Genomic DNA, 26,996 nt, shown 5'->3' with positions numbered 1-26,996 from the left:
TGTAAGGAAGGGGTAAGGGCTGCCAACACAGAACCCATCACCCCCTTTTTAGAAAGCACCTCATCTTTTAAAGGACCACCAGGGAACTGGTTTACTCAGGTGCAGTGGTGCATGGGGCTACAGCAGCCAGCGCTGTGTGTGTGTGTGTGTGTGTGTGTGTGAGTGTGTGTGCTTGTGTATGCACACTCACACACACACTTACACACAGGCCTAGGCTGCGGCTCTCAGGGAGAGCAGCTGCTTCATTCTTTCTTTGAACATCTTTCTGAGTGACCTTTGTGGTCTTCCAGAAAGAGAAGGCCAGAAATACAGCTCAATTTTCTTTTCTTTAGGGCCAACAGGTCATCAGATCAGTAAAACATAGGCTGCTCCCCCTCACCCCACTTGCCTGCGGAAGGCTAACAGCCGTGAGGATTGTACAGAGCAGACGTGGAGTGGCCTGTCTAGGCAGTGGACAGAAAGGTGGTAGTACTTTAGTCTTCATGGGCTTTGCACTCTAACAAGATCTGGGTTGGTGCGCCATTAAATGTCGAATCCATTCTGCCCATAACCTTGATATTTGCAGCTATGGGGAAGCCTATGATCTTGGGAGCTATGGTGAACTTTGCTGTCCAAAGGCCAACTCAGGAAAGGGATGAGGACATCCAGGAGCAGCCCTGTCCTCTTCCCACCCTGTGTTCCAAAGCCTCCCTTTCTGAAGCAGCACCTGAAGGCGAGTTTTTGTTCCCGTGCTGGGGTGATGGTAAGATAGAGTGAAAACAAAGCACTGATTGTTACTTTGCCCCTGTTGTAAGTCTATGTAAACATGTGCCTTGGGGTCTCAGAGGGGACAAGGCAAATAATTTCCACCTGTACCATCTCTGCAGTCCTACGTGACAGTGCAGAGGGAAGCTGCCTTTTATAAAAGTGCAAGAGCCTTTGCCAGACTCTCGTGTGTGGCCTTCTCATAACTCACCTCCATTTTCTGCCCCTTTGGCTCATTCTAGTTCTCTCCACATCCACTAACTCCAACAGCCCCTCGCCCTCAGGAAGCCAGGTGGAACTGTTCCAGAGCATTCTTCACTTCCCATCCAGCTAAACAACATAGATGAGGATGATTTAAAATGAATTGGAACCCTGGGTGCTTTACTGACTTCATGCACAGATTGATCCATCGTGTGAGCTGTAGAGGGCTTAGCACTTCACGGTTGCCCTGTCCTTCTGTTTGGAAAAGGAATCTGGGTTTCCTGGGCCTAAGGATTTCAACCACTGTTCTTCTCTGACATTTAGGTTCATGTTTTAAAAAGGCCCAAGTGAGGTCTGGGGAATCCCAGACTCACGGATTTATCTAGGAGAGAGACAGGGGATCCTGAGAAGTTCTGCTCCAAATTTGGTTCTTAGGTAGAGCCCCATGTACTTAGTAACTTTCCAATGAGAGGACACTCTCCCTGTAACCTTCAGTTCCCAGCATCCAGGCATTTTCTTATAACTTAACATAAGAAATTCTTAAATCTGGGGCACCTGGATGACTCAGATGGTTAAGCATCTGCCTTTGGCTCAGGTCATGATCTCCAGGTCCTGGGATCAAGCCCCATGTGGGGCTCCCTGCTCAGCGGGGAGTCTGCTTCTCCCTCTCCCTCTGCCTCTCCCCCTGCTTGTGCTCTCTCGGTGTCTTTCTCTCTCTCTCTCAAATAAATAAATAAATCTTAAAAAAAGAGAAATTCTTAAATCTACTACATTAATAGCTCAATCCTCAGCATTAAACCCCACAGTGTCATTTCCCACCTGTGTGGGGGGAAATGTGAGCCACAGCAAGCCTAAAATTGTTTTGGGCATGGCCTAAGCTCCCTTGGAGTGAAGGTGGTCTGGTCCTGAAACCATAAAATCTATAAACAAAGAAAAAAAAAATCACTTCCTGTAGGTAAAGGCCCAATGGGGAGCACTGTCGAGTAACAGTAAGGAGATGTCTGCACCTTTTTTTGCCAATCTGCACCTCCCCCAAATGGATCCTTTGTTCTTTAGCAGAGAGCCATGTAACCACTTCCTGGAGAGAGAACAGTGGAGCAAAAGGCCTGTTTTTCCAATTAATCAATTAGAACAATACAAGACTCCCTGGAAATGTTAACAGGTGCATGCAGTGATTTCTCTTCATGGGTCGTCAAAGAGTGACCTCTGAACATTTTTCATTTCTGGACCCTCAACATTATCCTGCCCTACTTCTTCCTGCCTATTCAGACCTGTTTACAATGGAACATAGCATTTTTCCTCCTCTGTCTCCATGTTCCCTTTGGCACTGTCTTGGGTGGTAGCTGGGACCTTCATACCTATGTCATCTCCTGGATGGAGAAGGTCGTACACTTCTTACTTTCCCATAACCCTAACACAGCAGTTTATACCCAGTGGGGCTGGTCAACATTCTAATTGGGGTATGGTCTCAGTGACATTTGTTAGCCACTATGACACTGGTGTGATGAGCAAAACAACTCTGACCATGGAAATCTGATCTAAAATGGTGTCATGCAGAGAATGTTAGTCTGGAGAGAGGGACAGTTAACTTAATTAAGGATCAATTGCTCTGAGGTCAGGTTCAGGAACTTTCAGCCATGTAAGCTAATTGGAATTTGAGGCAGAGGGGAAGAATAAGAAAATGCTGCCCTTTCCCAAATGAAAAGAATCAAGAACAAAGCTTAGGGGTATGGAAACAGGCAAATGAGGACAGGAGCTACAACAGGGATGAGGTTGCCTTGTTGACTAGTCCCCTTCCTTGGCTATCATGGGCACCATCTCTGGGAAGACACAGAAGGAAGTACAAGCAAAAATCAAAATCAGGTTTGTCTCTGAAACATGGATTGGTAGGGTGAGTATTCTCAGGAGCCCAAGAGCCTAGATTTGAACTCCAACCACTGTTTACTAGCCATGTAACCTTGGGCAAACCAAATTCCTGAGTACCTGTTGCTTTACTGATAATGTAAAAATGACGTTGTGCTTCATCTCCTTCATGAGGGTGCTGGAAGAGTCAAATCAGATCAACATTTGCTTTGTAAAGCATGTTTATTTCAGCATAGATGAGGGTTATTATTTTTAATCCCACACACACTTTTCCCTAACCTCCCATTTCCTTCAGCTTCATCCCAGCCCATTTTAGTGGTACAGATTCATGTCTCCCCTAGGAACTTCTGTTCTCACCTCCCTTCCTCTCATCCAACTTTTTGAATCAGTCTTTTACATTTTAGAGCAACTGAAGTGTTGTCACGTCCTGAAGGAGTTGCTGGTGTCTGAGGCAAGCTAAGAGATATTTGAGGGCTTGCCTTCTTGAGTACCTTTGAAATCATACTATACTTTGCTGAGTGTACTTTCCATGTTAAATTGGCCTTTTCTACAGCTACCATATTTTATCAATTTCAGGGCATATAATTTTGCTTTGTTTTTACATTTCAACATCTCTGAGAGCAGGATGTATTGTAATCATTGGTGTGTCCTACTTTAATTATCAGTGTTTTCTTTTTTTAGTGGTGCGTAAAATAAGGGTGCATCTCCCAATCAAGGGTGTCACACAGATGCAATAGAACACTGCTCTTACAGAGCCAATATGATTGTTAACCAGATTCATAAGGGGGTAAGAAAAAAAGTGAGGTAAGGTAGTAGTTGCTTTGGAATCAGATCAGGACACAAAAAGATAGATTGTTTCATTTTCTTCCACCTTTCAACTCCTGAACGTTACCTGGATATTTGGATTCTGCCCATTGATGTCAGCTTTGGAAAGATCTGGAAAGTTTGGTAGATCAAGGAGAAAGGATCTGGGGCCATCTCTTTGCAGTGAAGGGTGCCCAGGCTGTTGCTGGAATCGCTGTCTGGGGAAGGGTTGGTGTGCAGCCTGGTGGTCCAGATGTTCCCCTGCTGCTTCTTTGGAGAAAGGAAAGCTCGTTTCTGATGTAGAGTCACTTTCCATGTGGAGGTTATTCTAAAAACAAACAAACAAACAAACAAACAAGCAAACGGAAAAATAAATAGGAGGCACATGATTTGAAAATACCCCCCTTAACAGTCCATTAAATTCAAGAGCAAAGACATTTCACGTGGCTGGAATTAAACCAGAATGGTATTCTCAATTCATCTTCACTCCCCTTGGTTTAGTTACTCCATCTTCAAAAAGTCAAATCATCAGGAAACTTTTCCCAGCCTGCTACTTGGGAATTTTCTGAGGACTAAGATGTTATGGGATATTTATTACACATTGAAGCACATCAACACGAAAGTGCTATTTTGGAGGAGAATAGGTGTTCATTCAGAACTGGAATCAAATGATGGTTTCCTTCTCATAGCTTCAACTAATTAATCACTCTGGCATTAGTTATAGCCCCCGTGTCCAGAGCTTGTTTCTTTGGTGCAGGCCATGGAACAAAAGATCTGACCAAACTGGATAAAATGCTTGAGCTAAATCATTGACTATATCCATCCATCCATCCATCCATCCATCTCTCCATCCATCCAGTCAACAAGTGTCAGCCACATTCTAGGCACAGGACATAGAGCCATGAACAAGATGTGGGCCCTATTCTCTTAATGTGTACAACTAATTGAGGGAACAAAATAATAAATATGACAAATAAAATCAGATCAGAAAGTGGTGACTGGTAAGAAGAAAGAAGAACATGATGGACAGTGGCCAGAGACAACATTAGACAGGTTGCTGGGGAAAACTTATTTGGGAAGGCAAGACCTGAACACCTGCTGCAATCTGGGGGAGGAACATTCTCACAGAGGAAACAGCAAGTAAGACAGTCCTGACCTGGAGATGAACTTGGCCTCTTTGTGGGACAGAAAGAAGGCCAGTGAGGCTGGTATGGAGTGAAGGAGGGAAGACAGTATGCGACGAGGAGGAAGAGACGGGGATAGCCAAAGAAAAAGTGACAAGAAGGCATTTTGAAATTTAATGCCTTTATTCTGAAAAGAAAAGTGCAAGTCTGTTGTTTTTCCCAGCTAGTAAAAAATGTCTCTATTTAGTTGTCATTTGGGTAAAATTTTTGTAGTGATTGAAGAGTGTAGAAGTTGCTGGACTTCTTTCCCAAACCAGCCCTTCTCCTCCTCTTGTTCTCCCTGGACCTCTCATTGGTGGCTTCCTCCATCCCTTCAGGGATAGCATTTTCATGTTTACTGGTGAAGGGAGATGTAGAGATAGAATTTCACCAGCGTTTGGGTCAGTGGTTAATGCTCTTGTTATTCCTGGGCATGTTTTGGGGTTTTGGAGTGTATATTCTAGCACACTGTCTCCACATGCACTCCCTGCCCCACCGAGGTGCCTTTGACCCAGCCAAAGGGTTACAGCTGGTATCAAAACACTCCCGACTCTGAGTACCAAAGGTCAAGAACGGCCAGAGGATGAAACATATGTAGCAGATAAATATCTTCTTAGAGAGTTAATCTGAAGGCATGAATCTTTCCTATATCGTTTAAACAGAAATGGAGCTGAGGAATAAACGTGCTAGTGCAGAGACCACCTTGGTGAATATGCCAAGAGGGCAAGGGACCACCAGGCTGCACACTGACCCTTCCCCAGACAGAGATTCCGGCAAGGGCCTGGGTCACCCTTCCCTGCAAGTGCAAGACAGAGATAGCCTGTCTGCTCTCACCTCTTTAAAACATGCAGTTAGAGAGTTACACAGCGGGGAGAACCTGAATGCTTGTCATCATGTTTTTGCTTGCCCTCCCTTTTTTGCTCAAGAAATGTGGCCAAGGGCAGTGTCTTTGTTCACCTTTCCAGGCCCCTCTCTGCCATGGTTTTTGTCTCCGGGCACATCCTCGTAAAGGGAGTTGCCCTGGCATTCCCGGGCATTGCTCAATGCAATGAGGGCCAAATGTATTATGCTGAGACTGAGCCCAGCACATGGGGGGGGGGGGGGGGGAAGGGAGGGAAGGAGAGCAGGGGAAGGAGAGAGAGAGAGAGAGGAGCATGCTAAGTCTTCCCTCAACATAAGAGTTCTCTCTATCATAGTCCAAGGAGTGAGGACTGAAGGCAATTGTTCTCTTGTTCTTCTTCCTGGATCCCCAACCCTAAAACTTCTCCAACAGTGTTAGTGAGCACAGTTGGATTCTCATGGAGAATTTCTTGCAGAGGATTTGTGAGTATAACTCTCAGAAGGGAACCAAGGCTTGCTTGCCAATTGCTTCAGGGATTGCCTGCATATCCAGCCCTAACTTTGTTGTAGTAACTGGGATACACTGCTTAACTGGGTTCAAAATGGAGCTCTCCTTCTTTTACCCTGTGAAGAAGTACACTTTCTACTCTTAAAACTCACATTTTAGGAGAAGAGATAGGAAATGCTATTTGGCATTTTGTTTAGATGGCTCAAAAACCAAGGACTGAATCTGATTGGTTTCTTGGTCTGACTCTGGAATTTCTTGGTAGGAGATATACCACCACAGAGTGATCCTGGCTTAGCCATGGACCAAGAAAACCCATTAAACTCTCTGTGGCTCAATGATCCTCCATGTAAAACAGCAGATAATAAGGAGAGTCCCATGCTGTCCCAGCAGGATGGTCAAGACAACTCAGTTGGGTTGCGTCTACACATGAAAAGAGAGAGAGAGAGAGACAGAGAGAGAGAGAGAAGTGTAGAGTTAGGGCAATCGGCTGGTCAGCTCAGGCCAAAAGATCCTCTGCCGGGAATAGACTGGGGCTAAAGTATGTTTTGGCTTGAGTTCTGCACACAATTGTGGCATTTCTCCATCTTTTCCCAATACCCCCACCCATGCCCCAAACAAGCTTAGTGTTCATAAAGCATTTGGAAGATGGGAAGTAATAAAGAAACACTAATGACAATCTCTGAATATCTGAATTCCTCTTGCATCTTTATCAAAACATATTTAACTGGAAACCTTGGCTCTCAGCAATGGCATGGCCCCAAATTTCCAGAAACTGGAAGCCCTAGGATAGAAGGATGTCTTACAATGCCTCATATAAAATGAAACTCCATTTTATTCAATCAATAACAAGTTTCGGGAGTAGCCATTATTTTGAAAATCTAAATTTTACGTCTGGGGTGGGAGGCAGCAAACAGGATCCACCAACGATGCAGGAGAAAGCCTTTTCTTCATCTTTTCTCTGGGGGAACACACTGCACGTCTTCCTTGCAGAGCCACGTTTTCCCCGGGGGCCACCACCCCCCCCCCCTCCTCCCCCCCCCCCCCCCCCCCCCCCCCCCCCCGCTCCGGAGGTCTTGGTTGATGGCCATCACTCCATCTCTATCAACGAGCTCACCTGCTGAATGTCCTACTTAAGTTATGCTAGCAGAGTGAAGATTCTCAGGAAGGGTGGACCACAAAATGAAGATTTTAAATAGTTTGTGTTTTATTTAGAAAAGCAAACGCTCTTTTCTGAAGGCATTATTTTGCGCAAGTCCGGGAGCTAAAGAAAGGAAACGTCGCCATGCTTTCTGTGGTGCTGCAGGATCATTTGCCTAAATTCACATGACATGAGGAGGTTGGCTTAGCTTGAGAAAACATTTCTTTACCCATAATGCGTCTTTGAGCTGATCTTCAATCGGTGCTGCAGCTCCGGTCGCACTGTTCTCTCTGGAGCTGGGATTACCAATAAAAAGAGGAACCGAAGCACTAAGGCTGTTATGTGCTTTATACACATGCACTGCTCAACAGCTGAGGCAGGCGATCTACAGTGACCAAATTATATAGCTACTACTTGACGCTCCCCATCTTTGTGCATAAAGTCTGTCCTGTCCCTCCGTTATTTTACTACTATTCTTATCTAAAATGGGGGAAAAAAGTAATAAAATGTTAACAACTATGATAAAATAATAAAATGGGAGCCATGTATTTTGCCTTAGATGGCAGTATTGTGGCAGATATTGCAATTGCCTACCCAATTCTATCCCCCTATTATTTATTTATTTATTTATTTATTTATTTATTCATTCATTCATTCATTCATTCATTCATTTATTTTTACTCAGTATTCCTGTCAGGTGGCACCGTACCTGGCTAAAGCTACATTTCCCAGCAACCACTGCAGCCAGGAGCAACCATGTGAAGCAGTTCCACCCAATGAGATGTAAGCAGAAGGTGCTGGATGAGACTGCTGGGTGGGAGGCGGTCAGTTTACCTTTTGCTTTTCTCTCTTATACTTTCTCCTACCTGGAATGCAGATACAAGTGCTTCAAGTGAATGAGGCTGCTGGCAGTCATGAGGTTGAAGGCTAGTCTCTGAAGATGGCTGAGCGGAAAGATAGGGGAGCCTGGGTCTGGGATGGCAGGGTAGAGCCATCATAGGAATCCTGGACTGGTGACCTCTGAACTTCTTTTACCACAGCCCCGAGCATTAATGTTAACGTTGACAATGCTGCAGGACCAGTAGCCACGTTCCCTGTTGTGACTTAATATTAGAGCTGTGACTACCAATGGAAAGGGAAAAGCCCTGTTCAGTGAAGGGACTCAAAGCTGGGTGCTCGGTTCTGTGCAATGCACATAATCGGCAGCGGACAGAGGTACTGACAGGGCATTTAGTGAGTCATCGTGGTGAACTTCACAGTGGCAGCCAGGCTACATATGCCCATTCTGCCATCTATGCCCTTCCCCAGACGTTTACAGAGTCTTCTCATTGTGTCAGCATCTGTATATTACATTTCTCAAGTGTATTCCTCACTGTGTAATGTAATATTTCCTTTAAGTTGTCTTAAAATCCTATCATTAAATTTCAAGGAGTTTGCCCTCACGAAAAGAAACCAGAGCCCCTTGGACAAATGGCCCGCTGATTCCAGAGCTTGAGCAGGGAAGTATAGGTGAGTTTGGGATACTTGGATGCGCCAGAAAATGAGGAAGCTTTTAGTGGTTAATGGTGCCCTCCCAAAAGAACATAGGAGCCAGGTTAAAGGGTGCCCTCTGCACAAAGGTTAGACAATTCGGGTGTCAAAACAAAGTTTGTAGTTTACCACTGCACATAAAATCCATGCAAATCCATGAACTTAGGATGATACACACAAAAGAGAAAGCATGGAAAATACTGTCACCATTTGAGGTAGGAATTATGACACTCGTTACTTGGAACATTGGTGTTAAAAATAGGGAAAGGTTTGCCTGAAGAAATAATGTCTGAGCCGAGACTGCAGAGGCAAGCAAAAGTGAAGCAAGTGAAGCAGGTGCAAAGCACAGAGCAGGGTGGGGGTGGGTGGGCCAGCGGAGCCCATAGTCCTGGCAAAGCAAATGGGTGCAGGCTCCCCAGGGCATGGGAGGGCCTGGCATAGAGACCCAAAAGGCATCCGAGCTGGGATGGAGTGGGGCCACTCTGCGGTCTTAGTAAGATATCATGGAGTTAAAGAATATAAGCGTCAGGCCCAGCACAGAGATCTCAACCCATTAACCTTTGGTCTGAAAGCTTTCTGTCATAGTGTTGTGATTTTCCACCAGGCCATCACTTCCCTGGTGGCATTTTCTGGGTCATCTGGAGGCTTCTGAAGCTATGGGGTGCTGGGATCTCCTCCCTCCTCCCAGCTCTCAGTAGCTGGTCCCGAATGCCCCTGGGAAGGCTCTACCAAGATGAACAGAGAAGAAAAATGTCTCTCATCCGTAGACTGGGGACAGTTTCTAAGATGATAAGCCAGATACTTTATCATCTGCGTCCTTTCTTCCCAGGACATCACTGGCCCAACCACTGCCTCCAGCCACTGCATGGCGGGGAGTTGCTCATTCTGGCTATCCTCGCGACCAGCGAGGGTCGCCGCAGCCCCTTCGAGGTCAAAGTGGTCACGATGTTCAGAGTTTCCAGCTGGCCATTTGACATAGGCAGACAGAGAGGGAGAAGTTTTTTGGGGGGACACAGGGCAAACGAGGGTGATCAGCTCACAGGGAGGCAATCAAGCTGTGGAAATCGGTGATGGGTCCACCTTTGGGAAACGTGTGCTAAGCATCATTGTCCCAGTCTGCAAATAGGCACCTGCCCTATTCTGCAAACATCTACCAAAGGCTGGTATGTGGGGGGGGGGGGGGGGGGCTTATCTGACCATTTCCAGAACCTCCAGAAGAGGCACAAATTGGTGGCTGGTTAGGAAGGTTTTAGTGCTTTTTTTTTTTTTCTTTACAAGGCTGTGGTAACTATTCCCAGATTAACACAACCAGGCAGACTTCTTGGAGGCAGACGGGATGGCAAATTTCTGGAGGGCAAAGCACAAGCATATCTGCAATCTCAAAGCCCACACCCTCCAATTCCACAAGCTCAGGGGGCACCCAATAAGTACTAGTTGATGATAATGATGGCTACGGGCCTAGTTAGATTTCATTTTAATTAGGCTCAGGCTACAGGCCTCATTACCCCTAATGTGGCTTTTATGTGGGATTCTGAAGAAAAAAACCATCTAGGCATCGTCTATTGAAGATATTAAAGAAGATATTATTAGCAATGCTTTTGGTCTCATAGACTTTGAACAACAAACAACAGAGATTATAATTAATGTCACTGCAGCCTCTCTCCTTAAAATATACTAACAATATAGCTAATTAGCAATATGTCCTCATTTGGGGCTGGACATCTGCATATTATTATCGACAATGCTTGTTTCCTTTTTCCAGATTAAAGGAAGCCATACTGCACCCAGGCATATGGCCATGCTCCTTTCACATTAAAACACTCCGTTTTTCTTCTACCCACGATAAACACATTCAGAACTCAGAGCTTTATCTGCGCTAGGCATCGATTTTTGTCTGGAACACTTCCACGCATCTAAAAATAAGTTCAAGAATGCCACTGGTGGTATTTCAAAGGGAAGAGCAAAATTGCCCCATTTGGGGAGATAAAAGAATAAAAGGGCACCCTGATTATCTTTACACATGATTGGGGAGCAAGCGCTTCTAGGAAGAGAAAACCAGAATAAACAAAATGAGTTTCAGGCAGTGAAGTCGGCTTTCTCAGGGGGGTGCGCTTGCTCTTAGGGCCTGGTTGGGCAGACAGCATCGAGACCATTATGGGAGCGGCAGTAGGGGGTGGTGGAGGCTTGGTCTGCAAAGTGTCGGAAAGAAGTAAGCAGGACCCACGGGTGAAGACGCAGATGACAAGGCTGGCCACCTTCTGCTCTCTCTGTTCGGGTGTGATGGTAATTGCTCCCCTCCAGGCAGCAGGAGCAAAGGCAGTATCAGTGGCTTTATTTAACAGCAAGCACGGAACGGCAACTTCCTGGCAGAGGGGAAATGGCCAGAAATATGCTTCAATCTTTGTTGTAGCAGCCTGAAGACGACCCTGGGAGCGAGTGACACAGGCACATCATGTTTCAAGAATGCACTGTTTCAAGTGGCATCTCGGTTGGGTATGGATCCTTCTGTTGAAAGCCTGACTAATGGCTGAGGAATCTTACATTACAGTGGCAGAATGTATTGCAAGAATGTCTGTTTTAGGGCTTGGGAATGACCCTGCTGATGATCCCAGGCGAGGCTTTAGAAGACATGAAGAATGGTCAACTAGTTGCATTTGAGCAGGGAGCTGGTTCCACGGGGGAAGGGGTCACTATGGCAGGCCACCCACTCCTGTGCTTCTTCCTTAATGGAAGGCTCTTGGGGCTGGCTGACAAAATGGAAGTCAATACCCCACTGGCTTGTCTCCGATACTGCTATAAACAGCTTTGATCTTGGAAATGTGTGTGTTATTTGTGATTTTTCAAGTTGTGCTCTCTCCACTGCTGGCCAAGAAAACAGAGTGGGAACTATCCAGGACCCATTTCCTTTATGTCCTGTGAGGCTAAAGAATGAATAGAAGTGAAACACAAATTATTCTTTCAAGTCTAAGAAAACATGTAAGAAGTAGAGCTCAAGGGTCGGAAGCCAATTTGGCCAAAAGAAACCTTCACCCATCATCTAAAACATCTCTGCAAATGTAAGGGGATGGAGAAATTGTATTTTCCAGAACCTTTCTCAGAGGGAATGGTGGACCTGCCTAGAAGGCACACTTTGATGAGTCCTTTTTGGTGTGAGACTCCTCAAGAGTAAGATACAGGGAGGTTTTGTCTGCTGAGAGGGCTGTCCGAGTTTGAGGGCAGAGCTAACCTTCTCAGGGCTGTAGAGAACAGGCCAAGGGTGGCCACCAGGGGGCCCTTTAGCCATGTGGGGCTTAGCCTCCCCTCCATGTCAAATTTTGAGCAAATATTTCATGAGTCTGGATTACTGAGGGTTTTTCAAGTCGTGATTTCTCCATTTGTAGCAAAGAAAACAGAGGGGGAACTGTTCAGGACCCATCTTCCAGGACCTGATTTGAAGAGGCACCAAATTATTAACATGCCTAAATGGCCCAACTATCAAAGTTGTCCCTTGGCCAGAGTGGGAGGGTGTCAAACAGGACAAGGAGACGCATGGAATGGGGGGTTTCCAAGGCCCAGGTCAAGGCTGGTGTTCTGCTGTTGAGAGGCAGAACCAAAGAGCATTAGATGGCAGACCCCCAGAGGCTGGCCTGGGGTGGGGGTAACCCTGGGGACACTTGCCCAGATTATTATTTTAATCAAGAAGATGGATTTCTTTCAACACCCAAAGTCAAGACCCTTCACTGAACCCTACCATAAATCTATGTTCCAAGTACCTCCAAAATAAGTTTTAAAGGGAATTGGACCTTTACCTTGAAATCCTGGAAAAGGGTTCATGGTACTGTGGAAGGGGCCTGGGCCAGGAGGTACGAGGCCTGGTTCTATGTCCTAGCATTGCCCCTATCTAGTTTTGTAAGCTTAGGCAGGTTACTGTACCTTTGTGCCTATGGTTTGCAAAAATGTCTACAAATACTCTCTTAATATCCATGCTTTGGGTAGCTGCTTCCCACACTGTCATAGTGCTTGGCCAATGAAATGAGCTTGTGTACTGGGGCTTGTATATTTTTGCTGCTCTTTTTTTTTTTTTTTTAAAGATTTTATTTATTTGACAGAGAGAGACACAGTGAGAGAGGGAACACAAGCAGGGGGAGTGGGAGTGGGAGAAGCAGGCTTCCCGCGGAGCAGGGAGCCCGATGCGGGGCTTGATCCCAGGACCCTGAGATCATGACCTGAGCCGAAGGCAGACGCTTAACGACTGAGCCACCCAGGCGCCCCTATTTTTGCTGCTCTTTGTAATCCCAAGACCACTGTGTGAAGAGGCCTGGGCTAATCTGTTGGATGATGAGACACATGTGGAACGGAGCAATCCGCCCCAATCAGCCAGCCAATGACCAGCCACTCAAATGGAGATCATCCTAGACCACCCAGCCCTAGCTGAGTCAACCCAGTCTAGAAAAGCCACTGAGCTGACCCACAGACTCATGGAAAAGAATCAGTGTTCATTGTTTTAAGCTAATGAATTCAGAGTGGCTTGTTATACAGCAAAAGCTAAATAATTCAGGGCTCAGTTATTTCTTCTGTAAAATGGGCATGGTGAGGTGGAGTGGGAACTGCAAAAACAACCCCTCCATCTATCCAGTTCTGACATCCTAGGAACAGAGTCCTCAGGAGACTCTAGTCCTGGAGAAAAATATTTTCCAACAATGCAAAAAAAAAAAAAAAATGTTATGCCAAATGCTTGAAAACATCAAATTGAAGGTGGGCAGATGAAACATAAACTGATGGTTCTATCTAAAATGTAACTACTATCTTAAATTGCTAGAACACCTTCACCTTCTCCACCTGCTAACTGCCAAGCTGGGTGAAATCTGTTGGAAAACAACCCCCTGCCTACCGCTTCCGTCAATCACGTGTGCTGCTTTGTTAACAGCCCTATTGCCGGTTTTTCAAAGATTCAGACCTGAGATTTAACAGTTCTCCCCTCTCACTTTCATGATGCACCTGTACAGCTCTGTGGGCTGCCAGAAACTAGCAAATGCCCATTTATTAGGGAACCCCTACTGACACTATAAAACAATTATAGAGCCATCATAGACCAACTACAGCCCGACGTGCAGAGACCAGGACTAGCTCGCTTCCCCACCTGCCCATACAGATTGTTCTTATTTGGACTGCTGGTCTGTTCTCCCAGGGAAACTGTTTGATCCCTACGTGGATAGCTGGTAGACCAGGCGATTGTGGTCCCTCAGCTTAGCTTGGCTAACCTTTCTTTATAAATGGTCGGGGTGTTTGTTCCTTTCTTAGATTCGCTCAGCGAACACTTCCTGGGCACCTACTTTGTGCCAGGTGCTCTGTGGAGGGTGAGATAGTTCAATGGCACATCGCTTGTGAAGGACAAATTATCCAAAGCTTGGAAATAAAGCAAGAGGATGTCTGCAGGTCTCTCAATTCATACCAGGCCGAAGGACAACAGGCCTCTTCAAGATTATCTAATTCTCCGGGAGAAGGTAGCTTTGTTTCACCTATTATTTACTACTGATTAGGGCCCAGACTAAATGTTACATGCTAACCTGTACATTTTCATCCTGTAGAAATATAAGTAGTTTTTTGTTTTTTGTTTTTTAAAGATTTTATTTATTTATTTGACAGAGAGCCACAGCGAGAGAGGGAACACAAGCAGGGGCAGTGGGAGAGGGAGAAGCAGGCTTCCCACTGAGCAGGGAGCCCGATGTGGGGCTCGATCCCAGGACCCCGGGATCATGACCTGAGCCGAAGGCAGATGCTTAACGACTGAACCACCCAGGTGCCCCAATTTTTTTTTTTTTGACTTGGTAGAAATAATTCCCTAAAAATTCTCATCATAAGGAACATGTAATTCCGTGAGGTGATGGATATCAACCAAGCTTATTGTGGTGATCATTTCACAATATATACATATATCAAATCATTATGTTGTGCACTTTAAACTTATACAACGTTATATGGCAATTGTGTATCAATAAAACTAGGGAAAAAAAGAAACAATAACTGAAAGCTTACTTATTGCCCTATAGGACATTAATCAGTTTTATTTCTAACTTACAAATTTACATCCTTATGATTTTGTTAAGTAATGTTTTAAATATGTGTTCCTCAAGTCCTCTGACCTGGCGTTAGCATCTTAGCTCCCTTATTAATTAAATTAATTTTTGATATGTATTCCTTTCATATTTGTATCAGACTCATGTTTTTAACATTATGAAAACCATATTTGGACAGTGTTTTTTCTTCAAGGACTTCAGACTCCACTGGGGAAGTTAAAAAATGCTTACACACATATAAGATGCAAGGTAGAAGTGGGAAATTCCTTAGGAGTGGAAGCTTTCAATGTAAGGAAGTAAAATGATCCAGACTCTTACTAATGACTTCAAGTCAGCATGTACTGAATCTTTTACAGCACCATATTATGTTCTTTTATTTTCTCTAAAAGACCCCTATCTGCATACAGGTCCCATGCAGCAGCAAGCTGAAATGAGTGTGGAGAAGCATGGTGTGTGAACAGGACTTCTCTTGGGATTTCTCCTCTGACGAAGGGCCGTGGAGGGAGGGTGGAAGGCCATGTGCCAGTGGGCAGCCACACTACTTTCAACCGTTTTATTACCTCCATGCACCCATACAATTTCCTACTCTGACCCTAGGGAAACAAGGCAACCCCCAGTGTTGTTCTTGACAAAGATAATTCTCCCAATAGAACTCATTCAGTGAGGTGAAGTTCAAGAAAAGAGGACAGCAAGGTTCTCAGAAGCTTGCTTTCTCGGGGCGGTCATGAAGAGGAGCGGTTTGCAACAGAGAACATGCTTATAGGTTTACTACCCTCCCCAGTATAAACACCATGGTATTAGGATGTATCAGTCTGAATCTGGGCAGGAAATGGATGGCACTGAGGTACTGGGTGGCCAGGGAGAGCTTAATAAAGGAACAATTTACAGATGTCTGATCAAAGACGCTGGAAACCGCCAATGATACTGCAGTACCCATGCCCAGTAAAGCCAGGGCAATCTTACAGCCCCAGGCCTGAAGAGGCAAGGAAAGGGAGAAGTTACCATTATCCAAAGTGGGAGGAGGAGCGTGGTGTGTGGGTGTGTGGGGGCAGATGAGGCTTGCTAAATATTGCCACCCTCCCTCTCTTCTTCCCCTCTTCTGCTGCCCCAGAGCAAGGGAGCCTGTTGATGTAATACATACAGATCAAGTACCTGAGGCCTAAGTTAGGATGGAGAAGGGCAAACGTTGGGTCCAGAGACAGAAAGAGAAGATATAGGGCACGCAGGACATGTCTGGGAAAACCACATGATCACTCGTGCGAGGCACTGGACGTTAAATCGAACCTTCACAACATCCATTTGAGGTAGACATGAGTACCCCTATTCCAGAGATGGGGAAGGTGAGTCAGAGAGGTCCCTAGCTAGTAAGTAGGCTCCACAGCCCTGTTCCTCCCACTGTGCCCTGCTGTCCTAATTCCTCCTCTGGAGGTGCTCTTGAGGCTAAGAGGGTCTGCAGCCCCTAGAAGTCCCCATCCTCCCCCGACTGCGGTTCCTGTCCAGGGGTAATGAGAGGTAGCAGTTCCAGGGGGATGGCTCAAGAATACTGACCTGCAGCACACTGTTGATTTCATCCTCAACTCTGCTCCCCCACTTTGTTTGGTGGGGGAGTCCTGGACTCTTTTTCTTAGGAAAACTTATACTAGCCCAATGCCTCTTCACTTGGGCAGTCTGATTTTATACATTAACATGTGCAATATATACTTATATATTATATATAATTTATATTTATAAATAAATATATATATAGTCACACTGCACAAGTTGAGAATGAATGGGCTAGTATGAGTTTTCCTAGGAAAATGAGTCCAGGACTCCCCCTACTAAACAAAGTATATATTTAAATATATGTATATATATATTCATAAATAAAAAATCTATCTATATATATATGTGTATATATACATAGAGAGAGAAGAGATGAAGTTAAGAATGGAATGGCACATGAGGGTGCCTGGGTGGCTTAGTTGGTAAAGCATCCGACTCTTGGTTTTGGCTCAGGTCACGATCTCAGGGTCCTGGGATCAGCCCCCCACATTAGGCTCTGCACTCAGTGGGGAGTCTGCTTAAGATTCTCTCCCTTTCCCTCTGCCCCTCCCCCTCCCCCCTCTCTCTCTAAAAAAAAAAAAAAAAAAAAATGGAATGGTGCATAGTACTTCATGCAAACATTGTGACAGCTATTCAGAGGGCCAGATGAGGCAAAGAACAGACAAGATAGGTCACAAAGAGCCCGGCCTCAAACATGTGTTGCTTCGGAGATTAGCATTTGGTGCCATCACATTCTTCCTCATGCCTGCTAAAAGTCTGGGGTGACCTTTGAAAGTACCAGGGGCCCAATGGCTGGCCATCCACAGGAGAACGTATAAGTGAAATGCAGGCATAAAATAGTTACAGAATGAAACGCTGTGGAGCAAGGAGAATGAACAAAGTTCATCAATGAACAAACATTGATGAATCTCACAAACATGATAGCGAACAAAGGAAGTCAGATACCAAAGAACATAAAACATACTATTCTATTTATACAAAGCTTAAAAGCAAGCAGAATGAACCAGGGCTGTTACAAGTTAGGACAGCAGTGACCCCGGGGGTGCTAGTGACAAGAAGGGAGCCCTTGGGTTTCGGGGGCACCAGCCATGCTCTATTTCTTGGTCTGGGAGCTGGTCACGCAGTATGTTCACTTTGTGAAAATCGATTGAGCTGTGCACTGTGATTTGTGCTCCCTTTGGTGTGTATGTTACTTAGATGCAGAGCTTATATAACTACCAAAAACCCAAAAGAAAAGAAAACAGAATGAATCATAGAGCAATGGCAATTGGCAAGATCACGAATATTTCTTAAAGATGCCACACTTCCATATTACTGCTATTTTCTGAACAATAAAGGGTACAGGGAAATGCAGTTTTTGAAAAAAGAGGGGCTTCACCTTGCCAACATTACTTCCCTGTGGCTCAATTTTCTCACCTGTCAAATGGGGAGCATCTCTGTAGTAAACACAGGTCTCTTCTTCTCCTCTTCATTATTCCTTTTTCTCATTAGCCTTTCTAGTACTCAGAGGTATCTATCTTTTCTCTTGAATGTTTCCCCACTCAGCTCCTATCTTCCCTAGTTGTAAGCACTCCTCCACCTCTGCTACCTTTTCAGAAATGTCTTCTCTGTGCTAGCCTTGTCCAAACACTCATCATGCATCAGCTCAGTGCCTCCCAAAGCTCCCCATCAGATGGGTACAAGCACACCACCTCTACTGTACAGATGAGAAAACTGAACGGAGAATGTCACCAAAGTCGCTCAACTCATAAAGGGTCCAGCTGGGGCTTCCTATTGAATTGACTGCTTCCGTGGTATTGCTCTTGTCCACCAGTTTTCCACGATGGAATCACAAAAATTTAGCCTTACCCTTTAGAGTTGCCACCTCAGTTCCTGGCTTGGTCTCCACTTGTGAGGCGACCCCAAGTTCTGCCCAACATGACATGGCAGAGGCACCTGCCTCCCAGTGACATCATGAGCAGTGCCCAGCTTTACTCTCTGCCCAGACAGAGAATGTAGAGACTGCACTGGAGGGACCAAAGGGGACAGCCACCTGGGCATGACCGATTCACCATTCAACACCCAGGGAGTGTACCAGCAACATAGGGCAGGAGGGGCTTGGGAAGCAGGGACAGAAAGAAGACTCGGAAGGAAATGAGGGGTAGGAGCCCAGGTACATTCAGTTCTGATTCTGAACATTTTCGGAATCTACTTGCTTCTCTTCAATGTCAAATAAGAATCCAAAGATGATACATATGTATGTCTAGATACATATTGATTTGCAGATACACATATTTATAAGTATGGATACATAAGTGTATACACGTGTTCACCAAGCTCACAGAAAGCTGGTAATAAGCTGAATTATCACTTTAACCTACTTGTTCTCAAAGTGTGGTCCCCAGCATCAGCATTACGTGTTAACTTGAAAAATGCTGATTCTCAGGCCCCACCCTGCAGAATCAGTCTCTGGGGTGGGGCCCAGCAGCTCGTGTTTTAACCAGCCCTTCCAGTAATTCAGATGCAGGCTAACATCTGAGATCCTTGGCTCTAACCAGGAAAATATGAGGAACAGGTAGCTGAGTAGTAGTTACGGAGCTATTATTCTGATAGTCACTTTAGCAAAGGGAAAGACTTTCAGGAAATGAAGGGCTCTCAAATGGTTGGTGTATTTTTACTGGGGAAATGTAATCAGGTGAATAGCAAATTAGCCCCAAGGCATCCAGTCCAGCCTGGGGAGACCCTCTGAGCTGTCACCCACTCCTCAGGGACTTCCCCCCAACCCCCCAGTGAGGACACTCAGGACAGACCTCCTCGCCCTCCTGAGTCCCTGGGTGAAGGAAGCTGTTGCTGAGTCAGGTGACATTAGAAACCAATACACGGGGTGAAAAGGTAGAACCTTGAAGGTGGAGGGTGTACTATAAGATTTGACTTGCTTCCCACTTATCCCCGGCATCAATATATTCTAGCCTTTGTCCTGCTCACTTAGGTAGCAAGTGTCCCGAATGGGGCAGCAAAGGGTTTCTAACTGACATCCCCTTCACCGTGTATCTATCTCTGAATAAGCTACGTGGGTCCATGGGGAGGGACAGGCTTGGGCCCTGATTGTCTACTAGATAAACTTTTCTAGGTCAGAGGGCTGGCAGATTGAACAAGGCCCACGAGGGGGCCCTCAGGAAGGCCAAAGAGAAATTATCAATCAGTATACAAGAAAAGAGGGAAGAAAGAAGGCAGAAGACAGAGGAGAGAATTAGACTGAGAGTTTCCTTCAGGCACCCCAAATGCCAAGTGCCTATTACCATGGTTTGGAGGTGGCTCCTTTTCAAACCTGAGAGCTCCCCACTGCCCTAAAAGCGCCACACAGCAAATCCATCATCAAGGTTAAATCCCAAACTGTCCAACAGCTAACCCGCAATTTTTCAGGAAATTAAAGAATGACTCAGGTGTGAAGTTGAAGAAACAAATCTATCTGTTCCCAGCCTATCCGCAGCAGTCACCATGAAAATGTGCCCCATTCTAAAGGGAAACACCCCCGAGGAGCATTCCTTCACCAGTTCCCCTGCACACTTGCTCCTTATTCTCCCAGGGAGACCTTCTGGAAAACAGAAGCCTGATGGATGAATCCAACCCGAGAGAATGCTGTCTTCAGACAACCCCCATAGGCCCTGACTGGAAAGGGCTTGTGCAGCAACCAGAGATTTCCTCTCCTCCAGCAAATTTATACCTCATTCTGTGAAAATGCCATTTCTTGGCTTCAGCTCGGACTCTCCCCTTCACTCCCCAAGTCTGCAGATGGAAAGACTGGTTTTTAGGTAGAGAAAAATCCATTTTTAAACAAATCATGAGTAGTCAGTCAAATGCTCACCCTCCCCAGCGGTCTACAGGAAAGGCACACAGTACACAGAAACTTCTCCCACATGCCAGGTTCCATCAACTTACGAATGACTTTCAACATCCTGACTTTTGAAAGCAGGCTCTAGAAGGTCAGAAGATAGAGTTTGTTACAAGTGGGTCTGTTCATTCTCTGACCAAAGGAAATCAGTTTCTTGCTTTTCAGAAGAAAAAGAAAGCATCTTATGACCCCTCCCCCCCCTCACACCACTGCTGGTTCCCTCACTCCCTGACCGGGATCTCAGGCCTCAAGTCCAACTAATAGAGGATCCCATTCCCTGGAATTCCTGCCCCTCCCCAAGGGAATTGCTCCCGTCCTAGGTCTTGAACAAAGATTCCACGACGCATGTTTGATCTCTTCACGCTCCATTTTCATTAGTCCTTCACACTCTCCATCACTTGGAAAAATACAAACAGCATGGTTCAGTTTTAAGGTTAAGAACTGACAGTCTCCATAAACATTTTTACAATGGAAGTTGACTTATCCACTGCCAGGATTCGGTGTCTGTGGGAGGGGGTGAGGTGGGACGAAGGCACAGTGCGTAGTAGAAGCCTTCAGCATCAGAACGAGAGAACAAGAACTGTGCATTAAAAGCGGGTGAGAGAAGCCCCTGTGAATTTGCTGGCCAAGAACTGGATTGATCCATTTCTGGATAATTAAGGTATCACAGGGAGGGACAGGGAAACCCAAGGTGCAGGGTACCCCAGGTATAAATTCCTGACTTATAGAAAATACAAAGCAATCAACAGTCCTCAGTTGGGACACGGCCATGCCATGAAGATGAAAAGTAACCTAGGAAGAGCTTATAAAATCATTCTCAGGATGTTTTAAGAAGAGAGACAGAGGATAAAATAGATGGGGGCAAGGAAGACCCAGAACTTAACTCGCATTCCACCCTAAACCACCTCAAATATTTAAGAGCTGCTGGGATTCATTTCGAATGGTATGTGGGCAGATGAACTTCAGGACCTTTATTCATTTGCTCACTCAACATGTAATTATTGAGGGCCAATTACTCTACCCCAAGCACTGGGAATACAATGATGAGAAGACAGACACCATTCTTGCTTTCATGGAGTTTATAGTTTCCAGCAGGGGTTCCCAAACTTTGCTGTACCTCCTGATACCCAGGTCACACCCCAAACCGTTTAAATCAGGGTGTCTGGAATAGGACCCAGGCACCAGTACTTTTCAAAGATCTCGGAGTTTCTGTGGTGCCACCAAATTTGGGAATCACTTAGGATTCTTAGCTGCGCTGCCACGATTTGCCCAATCTAAGAGCACCAAACGTTGCTCGTTGCTTGTTCTAGCGGCTTCCACTCTGCATTCTGAAGCTCCATGTGTCCACAGGACTTCATCCTAATGTCTTCCAAACAAATGCAAAATTCTGTGTAGCTCCTAGGGGAGTTTCCTGACTACAAGTACTAGCCACATTTTTAAACACTGGTAGGAACACCTCCTATTCCAAACCCTAAATCAGAACACATTAGCCAGCACATAATCTGATAACGGTGTAAAATATATGAGACCCAGGCCATCCCAGAAACTCGAAGCCTCCTGGCTGCCATATCTACAAGGTCATTTCGTGGCATAAATCCTGGGAGCAGATTCCCAGCAGGTTTAAATCACCCGATGTCTTTGTTAAGGTAGAAAAGGAGAACTTGCTCGATAAGCCCTTTCCCTCTGTTCTCTCCGAGTTTTTTATATCCAGTTCCCCTTCAAGCAATCAATGGAAATCCATTATAGCCTTTCTTGGACCTACTCCTGGATTTTCATCAATTTAGAAAGGAAACATTACATTAAGTCTTTTTCTGGAAGGCCCCAGGAATGTTCAAAAATCAGAATAAAAGAAAAGAGAAAGAAAAAAGAGGTCTGCTTTGAAGTTGCAATGAATGTGCCAGAAGAAACAAAACAAAATAAAAAAAAAACACCCAAAACCCAAATGATGGATCCTGAGAAAAATGTTGCAGAAGAAGGACTTCCCCTGCTTCCCGTTGTGCGTTCTTAAGGCTGAAGTGGTCCCCACTCAAACCGCCAGAGCCTGCCAGTTGGCCAACCCAGCAGCATTCCACTGTAGAGATTAAAACCAACTTTATGATTGTGGTGCAAATAATAAAGAGCCTGGCAGGGTATCCTTCCAAAATGAAAGCGCATTTATTTTCCGAGGTGTATAATTTGGTTGTAAATGTTTCCTTTGGGCCAAAACATCCCAGATTGGGTTTTTGCCTGGAACGCATCACGGCTTTGCTGGAGAAGAATGGACTCCGTGTGGTCCTGCCCCATCCATCCACTCAGGGCATGGAGAGGTTCAAGTTGGCCTGTTCTGGCTTCCCGTCTGGAGGCAGAGCAGAACCAGAGGTGAGGAGGCAGGAGGCCCTGGGGACTGCACTGGCTGCACCAGCTCCCAAGTCCTGGTCCACCTGTGAAATGGACAGGTTCACCACTGGCCCTCACTCATGCCTGTTTCTGTACCTCTTGATGGAAGTGGAAGATCATTAGAAGCCCTGTTCCCTGCAAGACTTGGCTTTTCTTCCAGGTCTTTGTGTCCTCATTTTATTTATCTTTTCAAAAAAATCATCCAACAAAAATCCACCCAGCAATGACTAATATTTGGATAAAGGCAAAGTCAGATTCTTTCCAGGGCTCAAGTGCTGACCACACGTACTTGGGGCCAGAATTTGGCTCATGGTGTGTAGCCTATCTCACCCAAATACAAACAGCTTTCTCTACTATATAAGCAGCTTCAGAAATAACAGCCCTTTCTACCAGTTTTGTGTTTATCACCTCTCTTCCTTACATCATATACTTTCACCCTGTCTCCCAGTTGTATCTTCATGGTAAATCCAAAGCCAGTGCTATGCTTTGTAGATAAAAATATATTTATTCCACTTTCCCCCACTCCCAAACATCTTGTGGGATCAGAGGAATGGCATCAAAGCCATCATGCGACATCCCTTCAGGATCTCTGAAGTTGTCACTCTAACACGGGGATCGGGGTGCAGGAAGGGGAAAGACGTGGGCTGAAAGGAGAAGCAAAATTCGTCCTAGGGAACATGAGAGGAACGCTTATAGAAATTCGTGTTAAAGGACCTGGCTCAAGTGGTGAAGTTCAATGGCCTCACGTATTATGAAGTCACCTGCTGGGAAACGATGAAGCGTGCTTTGGCTAAACCTAAGACCCTTCTGAGATTGACCCTGAAGCACTATGTCAGGCAAAGTGTTACATAAAAAAAAATAGCTTCCTACGGAGTGTAGACACCTCACTGCTAAGATGAATGGCCCACCAGCTTGTCAAAATTATATCAAATTTTCCAGTTGATCACGGCCTCTCTGAGTCAGTTCACGCACCACCAACTATGGGCAGGTCACAGTCAGCTTTTTGGATAATAACCTGCTGCTGGACATCAGGCTGCTAATTCAAGTGGAGAAACAAGAAATGTTCTTGAAGGAGAACCAAGGGATTAAATGCTAGAGAATAAAGTCTTCTGACAATTCATGTACAAAGAAACTTACTAATATGAATGGGGCACCACAGCCTTAGCCTCCAGTAACCCAGTAGCTAATTCCTTCAGCACTTTTTGCTGTCACCATCAACTGCATGGCCCACCTGGCACTTGGGAAATCAGGTTCATACAGTATTTGGAAACCACAATACTGATGCAGCATAGACAAGCCATAGAGGAAATTCTGACTTTCCTCAGTATCAGACTCACTAAAGTAAGGGATTCAGACAAGGCCTGTTGCAAGAACATCACGTCTGCACTGAGGTTAGAGGGCTTTATTCGAGGACACACGCATCCTACTGAGATAAAAGAGAAACCAGGGTCCAACTTTTTGAAAACCATAATTCTTTCCTACTTCACTACCTTCTGTCAATACATCTGAGCCTCTGGGGCTGTAAGTCACTTCCGTCATGGTCAAGTTACATCTCCTTTATGAAGCTTTCAAGACTGTTCACAGTTCCCAGGTGCAAACATGGCTTGGCTGAAAATCATTTTGAATTCAGAATATGGTCTACAGAGGTCTGGACAGTGGGTTTTGAGAAATAATTACCCTTCATGCCTGAGTCTCTCTTTTAAGTTGCTCCTCCTCCTCTGAGGTGTGCGCACGTGCGCGCGCACACACACACACACACACACCACATACACACCACATACACCACTTTCCCGACAGAAATGCCTGTGGTTCCAACCAAGGCATCTGGTGAAAGTGTCCTGGGTCACTAGAAACCTCTTGACCTGTGTAGGCTACAAGCTACATGATAACTTACTTCATCACATGGTCAGAAGTGAATCAGGGGATAGCAACACACACACACACACACACAAGGTGACATTTAATAGCACAATGTTTCCTGATGCTGCTTTTTTTGGTAAGTTGAAAAGGTGAATTCACAGAGGAGCAAAAATTGCAGATTCGGGCCCCCCTCCTGCCCCTGATGGTCTTTTATTTATTTACTTCTTAAAAAAAATCTCTGTTCTACTCCCTCTTTTGCCCTGGGACGGTTAAAAAAAAATCAACAGAGTAGAACATTTATTATAATGCGGGGGTTGTTGAATGACTGTGAATCATTCCACTAAAAAATCAGGTCAGCCTAAGCTGTGCCCAAGTGCCTGATCTACAGAAAATGTGAGATAATAAATGTCCTTTTTTAAGCTGCTAAATTTTGGAACAAGAGGTAACTAATACAGGGAGGAAAATACTTAACTGGCATGGAGATGGTGGGGACAAATGCTCTTTGAGATTAAAATCCCAGCCTCATGGCCCAAAGTTGTGCATACTCTTTTACCTAGGCTTCGTTGATTTTAGAAATTTTCATAAAAAAAAAAAAAACCTCTCCACCACCCCCTTCTTCCACTGTTTCCTAGAGCTGATTAAAGAAATGTGACTTGATTTTCAATTTCAAGCAACTCAGGGGGGCATTCCAATAGAAAAACTGGCAGGAAATTAATGCAATACACAGGAGGGAAGGCAGATGCTTCTAAATCTGATATTTCGGTCAAACACACCTTTCCTTTTGCCCTCTTTTGATTTTGCACTGGCAGTTTGTTTTTAGGATCCTGGTAAGGGGAACTATTCTCTCAGTACAAATGCGTTAGTGGCACCAAAATACTTGAATGATAGTTAACAAAAACAAAAAACTTGGCCGAGGATGTTTAAGAAACCGAATTATCGCTTCGTTTGTGCTTGAATTACAGTAGTCTCTAGCAAAGCTAATATCATGTGAACTATGGAATAAACTTCCATGTTAAACCTTTTATATGTGTTTCTTTATATGAAATGTGATTACTTGTAATTAAATTCTTTTCACTGGTCTTCTTGCGAGAAAAACAAATTCTAAAACTGCCTTACCACATAGCTTGCAGGACTTAAGGACATACAATGTCCAAAGAAGTAACCACACTCCATTTCTATTAGCTAAGGCTGTTTTGTTCTTCCCTCCATAATGACATCTTCCACAGTAGTGGGAAACAGACTCTTGACACCTTGGTGAGAACTTATGGTCATCATAGTGGTGAGAGACTGCCACCTGCAAATCAGTCCTAGGTGAGCTGTTCTGAGTCAGTTCTCCTGCTCATGGACACTTTTCATTCTAAAAAAAAAATGAGCTCTGCATTTAGTACCAGATTGAGGCATATTTTCTTTCTGCTTGAGTTTGCCTCGTCCATCTGTGAGTGAAGGGGAAGACAGCATACAGTGTGGGTTTGTCCATGGGTGTGACCTTTCTAAACTGCTAATGGGCTCTCTCTCTTACCTGCAGGTGGATCAGCACCTCCTCCATTGCAGCTGAGTAATAGACGAACATTCCTTTCTGCAAATTCCATGAGCTTTGAGGCTTATCTCCATTCCATAAAGGAAATATGTTATCTGGGTAATAGAGAAAGTAAGTCCATCTTCCCTTCAAACATCTAACTATTTCAGGGAAACCATACCTGCTACTCTAACTGCAGAAATACTGTGAACTCTAAGTCCTGTATTCCCAATCAAATGGGTTATAGCAACTTCTACCCAAACTATGTTTTGCTGATTGGTAGCTGGATATATACTCACATATAGGTGCAAAGGGATGCTTTTCTCAACTATATGTCTTACAATCTGCGAAGTGATGGGCTGCATGGTAATTAACGGTCAGTTGTGGGTCATGCCATGAGACACACCTAATGGTGAGGCAGGAAGAAGACAAAAAGCTGAGAGCACAGGCTCAAGTGTGGTACGCAGAAGTGGACACACAGAGTCCTGGAACCATAAGGCACATTGAATAATAAGGTAGGGAGGGCTAGCCATCCACCAAAAATAGGTACCCCTGCTCCAAAGTGGAGGCAGCCAAGGGATGCACTTGCCAGCCACCTTGCATCAAGGTATGATTGATGTGAGCAGAAGTGATGTGTGTCCTTTCTAAGCTGGGACTGTTAAGACAACAGTGTTAGGATGCCTGGGTGGCTCAGTTGGTTAAGCGTCTGCCTTTGGCTCAGGTCATGATCCCAGGGTCCTGGGACTGAGTCCCGTACCAGGCTCCCTGCTCAGTGGGGAGTCTGCTTCTCCCTCTCCCTCTGCCTGCTGCTCCCCCTGCTTGTGCTCTTTCTCTCTTTCTCTGACAAAAAAACAAATAAATAAAATCTTAAAAAAAAAAAAGACGACAGTGCTTCCGTCAGCTTGGGTCCCTGAATGACTGCATGGAAATGGCCACTAAGAAAGCTGAGGATGATAGAAGTTAAGTGCTGTGTCCGAGATC

General features: G+C 45.1%; 1 protein-coding gene across 2 annotated transcripts in view; it reads right to left on the bottom strand.

Annotated features, from left to right (window-relative positions):
• The window catches only part of ISM1 (isthmin 1), a 72,617-nt gene that overhangs the window by 23,677 nt on the left and 21,944 nt on the right, over nucleotides 1–26,996 (bottom strand). For both annotated transcript variants that reach the window (XM_032419635.1, XM_032419636.1), the window contains exon 2: nucleotides 3,701–3,940. In XM_032419635.1, the coding sequence (XP_032275526.1) occupies nucleotides 3,701–3,940 (240 nt within the window). The remainder of the gene's footprint in view (nucleotides 1–3,700; nucleotides 3,941–26,996) is intronic.

This window comes from Phoca vitulina, unplaced genomic scaffold, assembly GCF_004348235.1.
Source record: "Phoca vitulina isolate PV1807 unplaced genomic scaffold, GSC_HSeal_1.0 scaffold22, whole genome shotgun sequence".
Lineage (NCBI taxonomy): Eukaryota > Metazoa > Chordata > Mammalia > Carnivora > Phocidae > Phoca > Phoca vitulina.
Note: the sequence above shows the minus strand (reverse complement) of the source record. Positions and strands in the feature narration are given on the sequence as shown.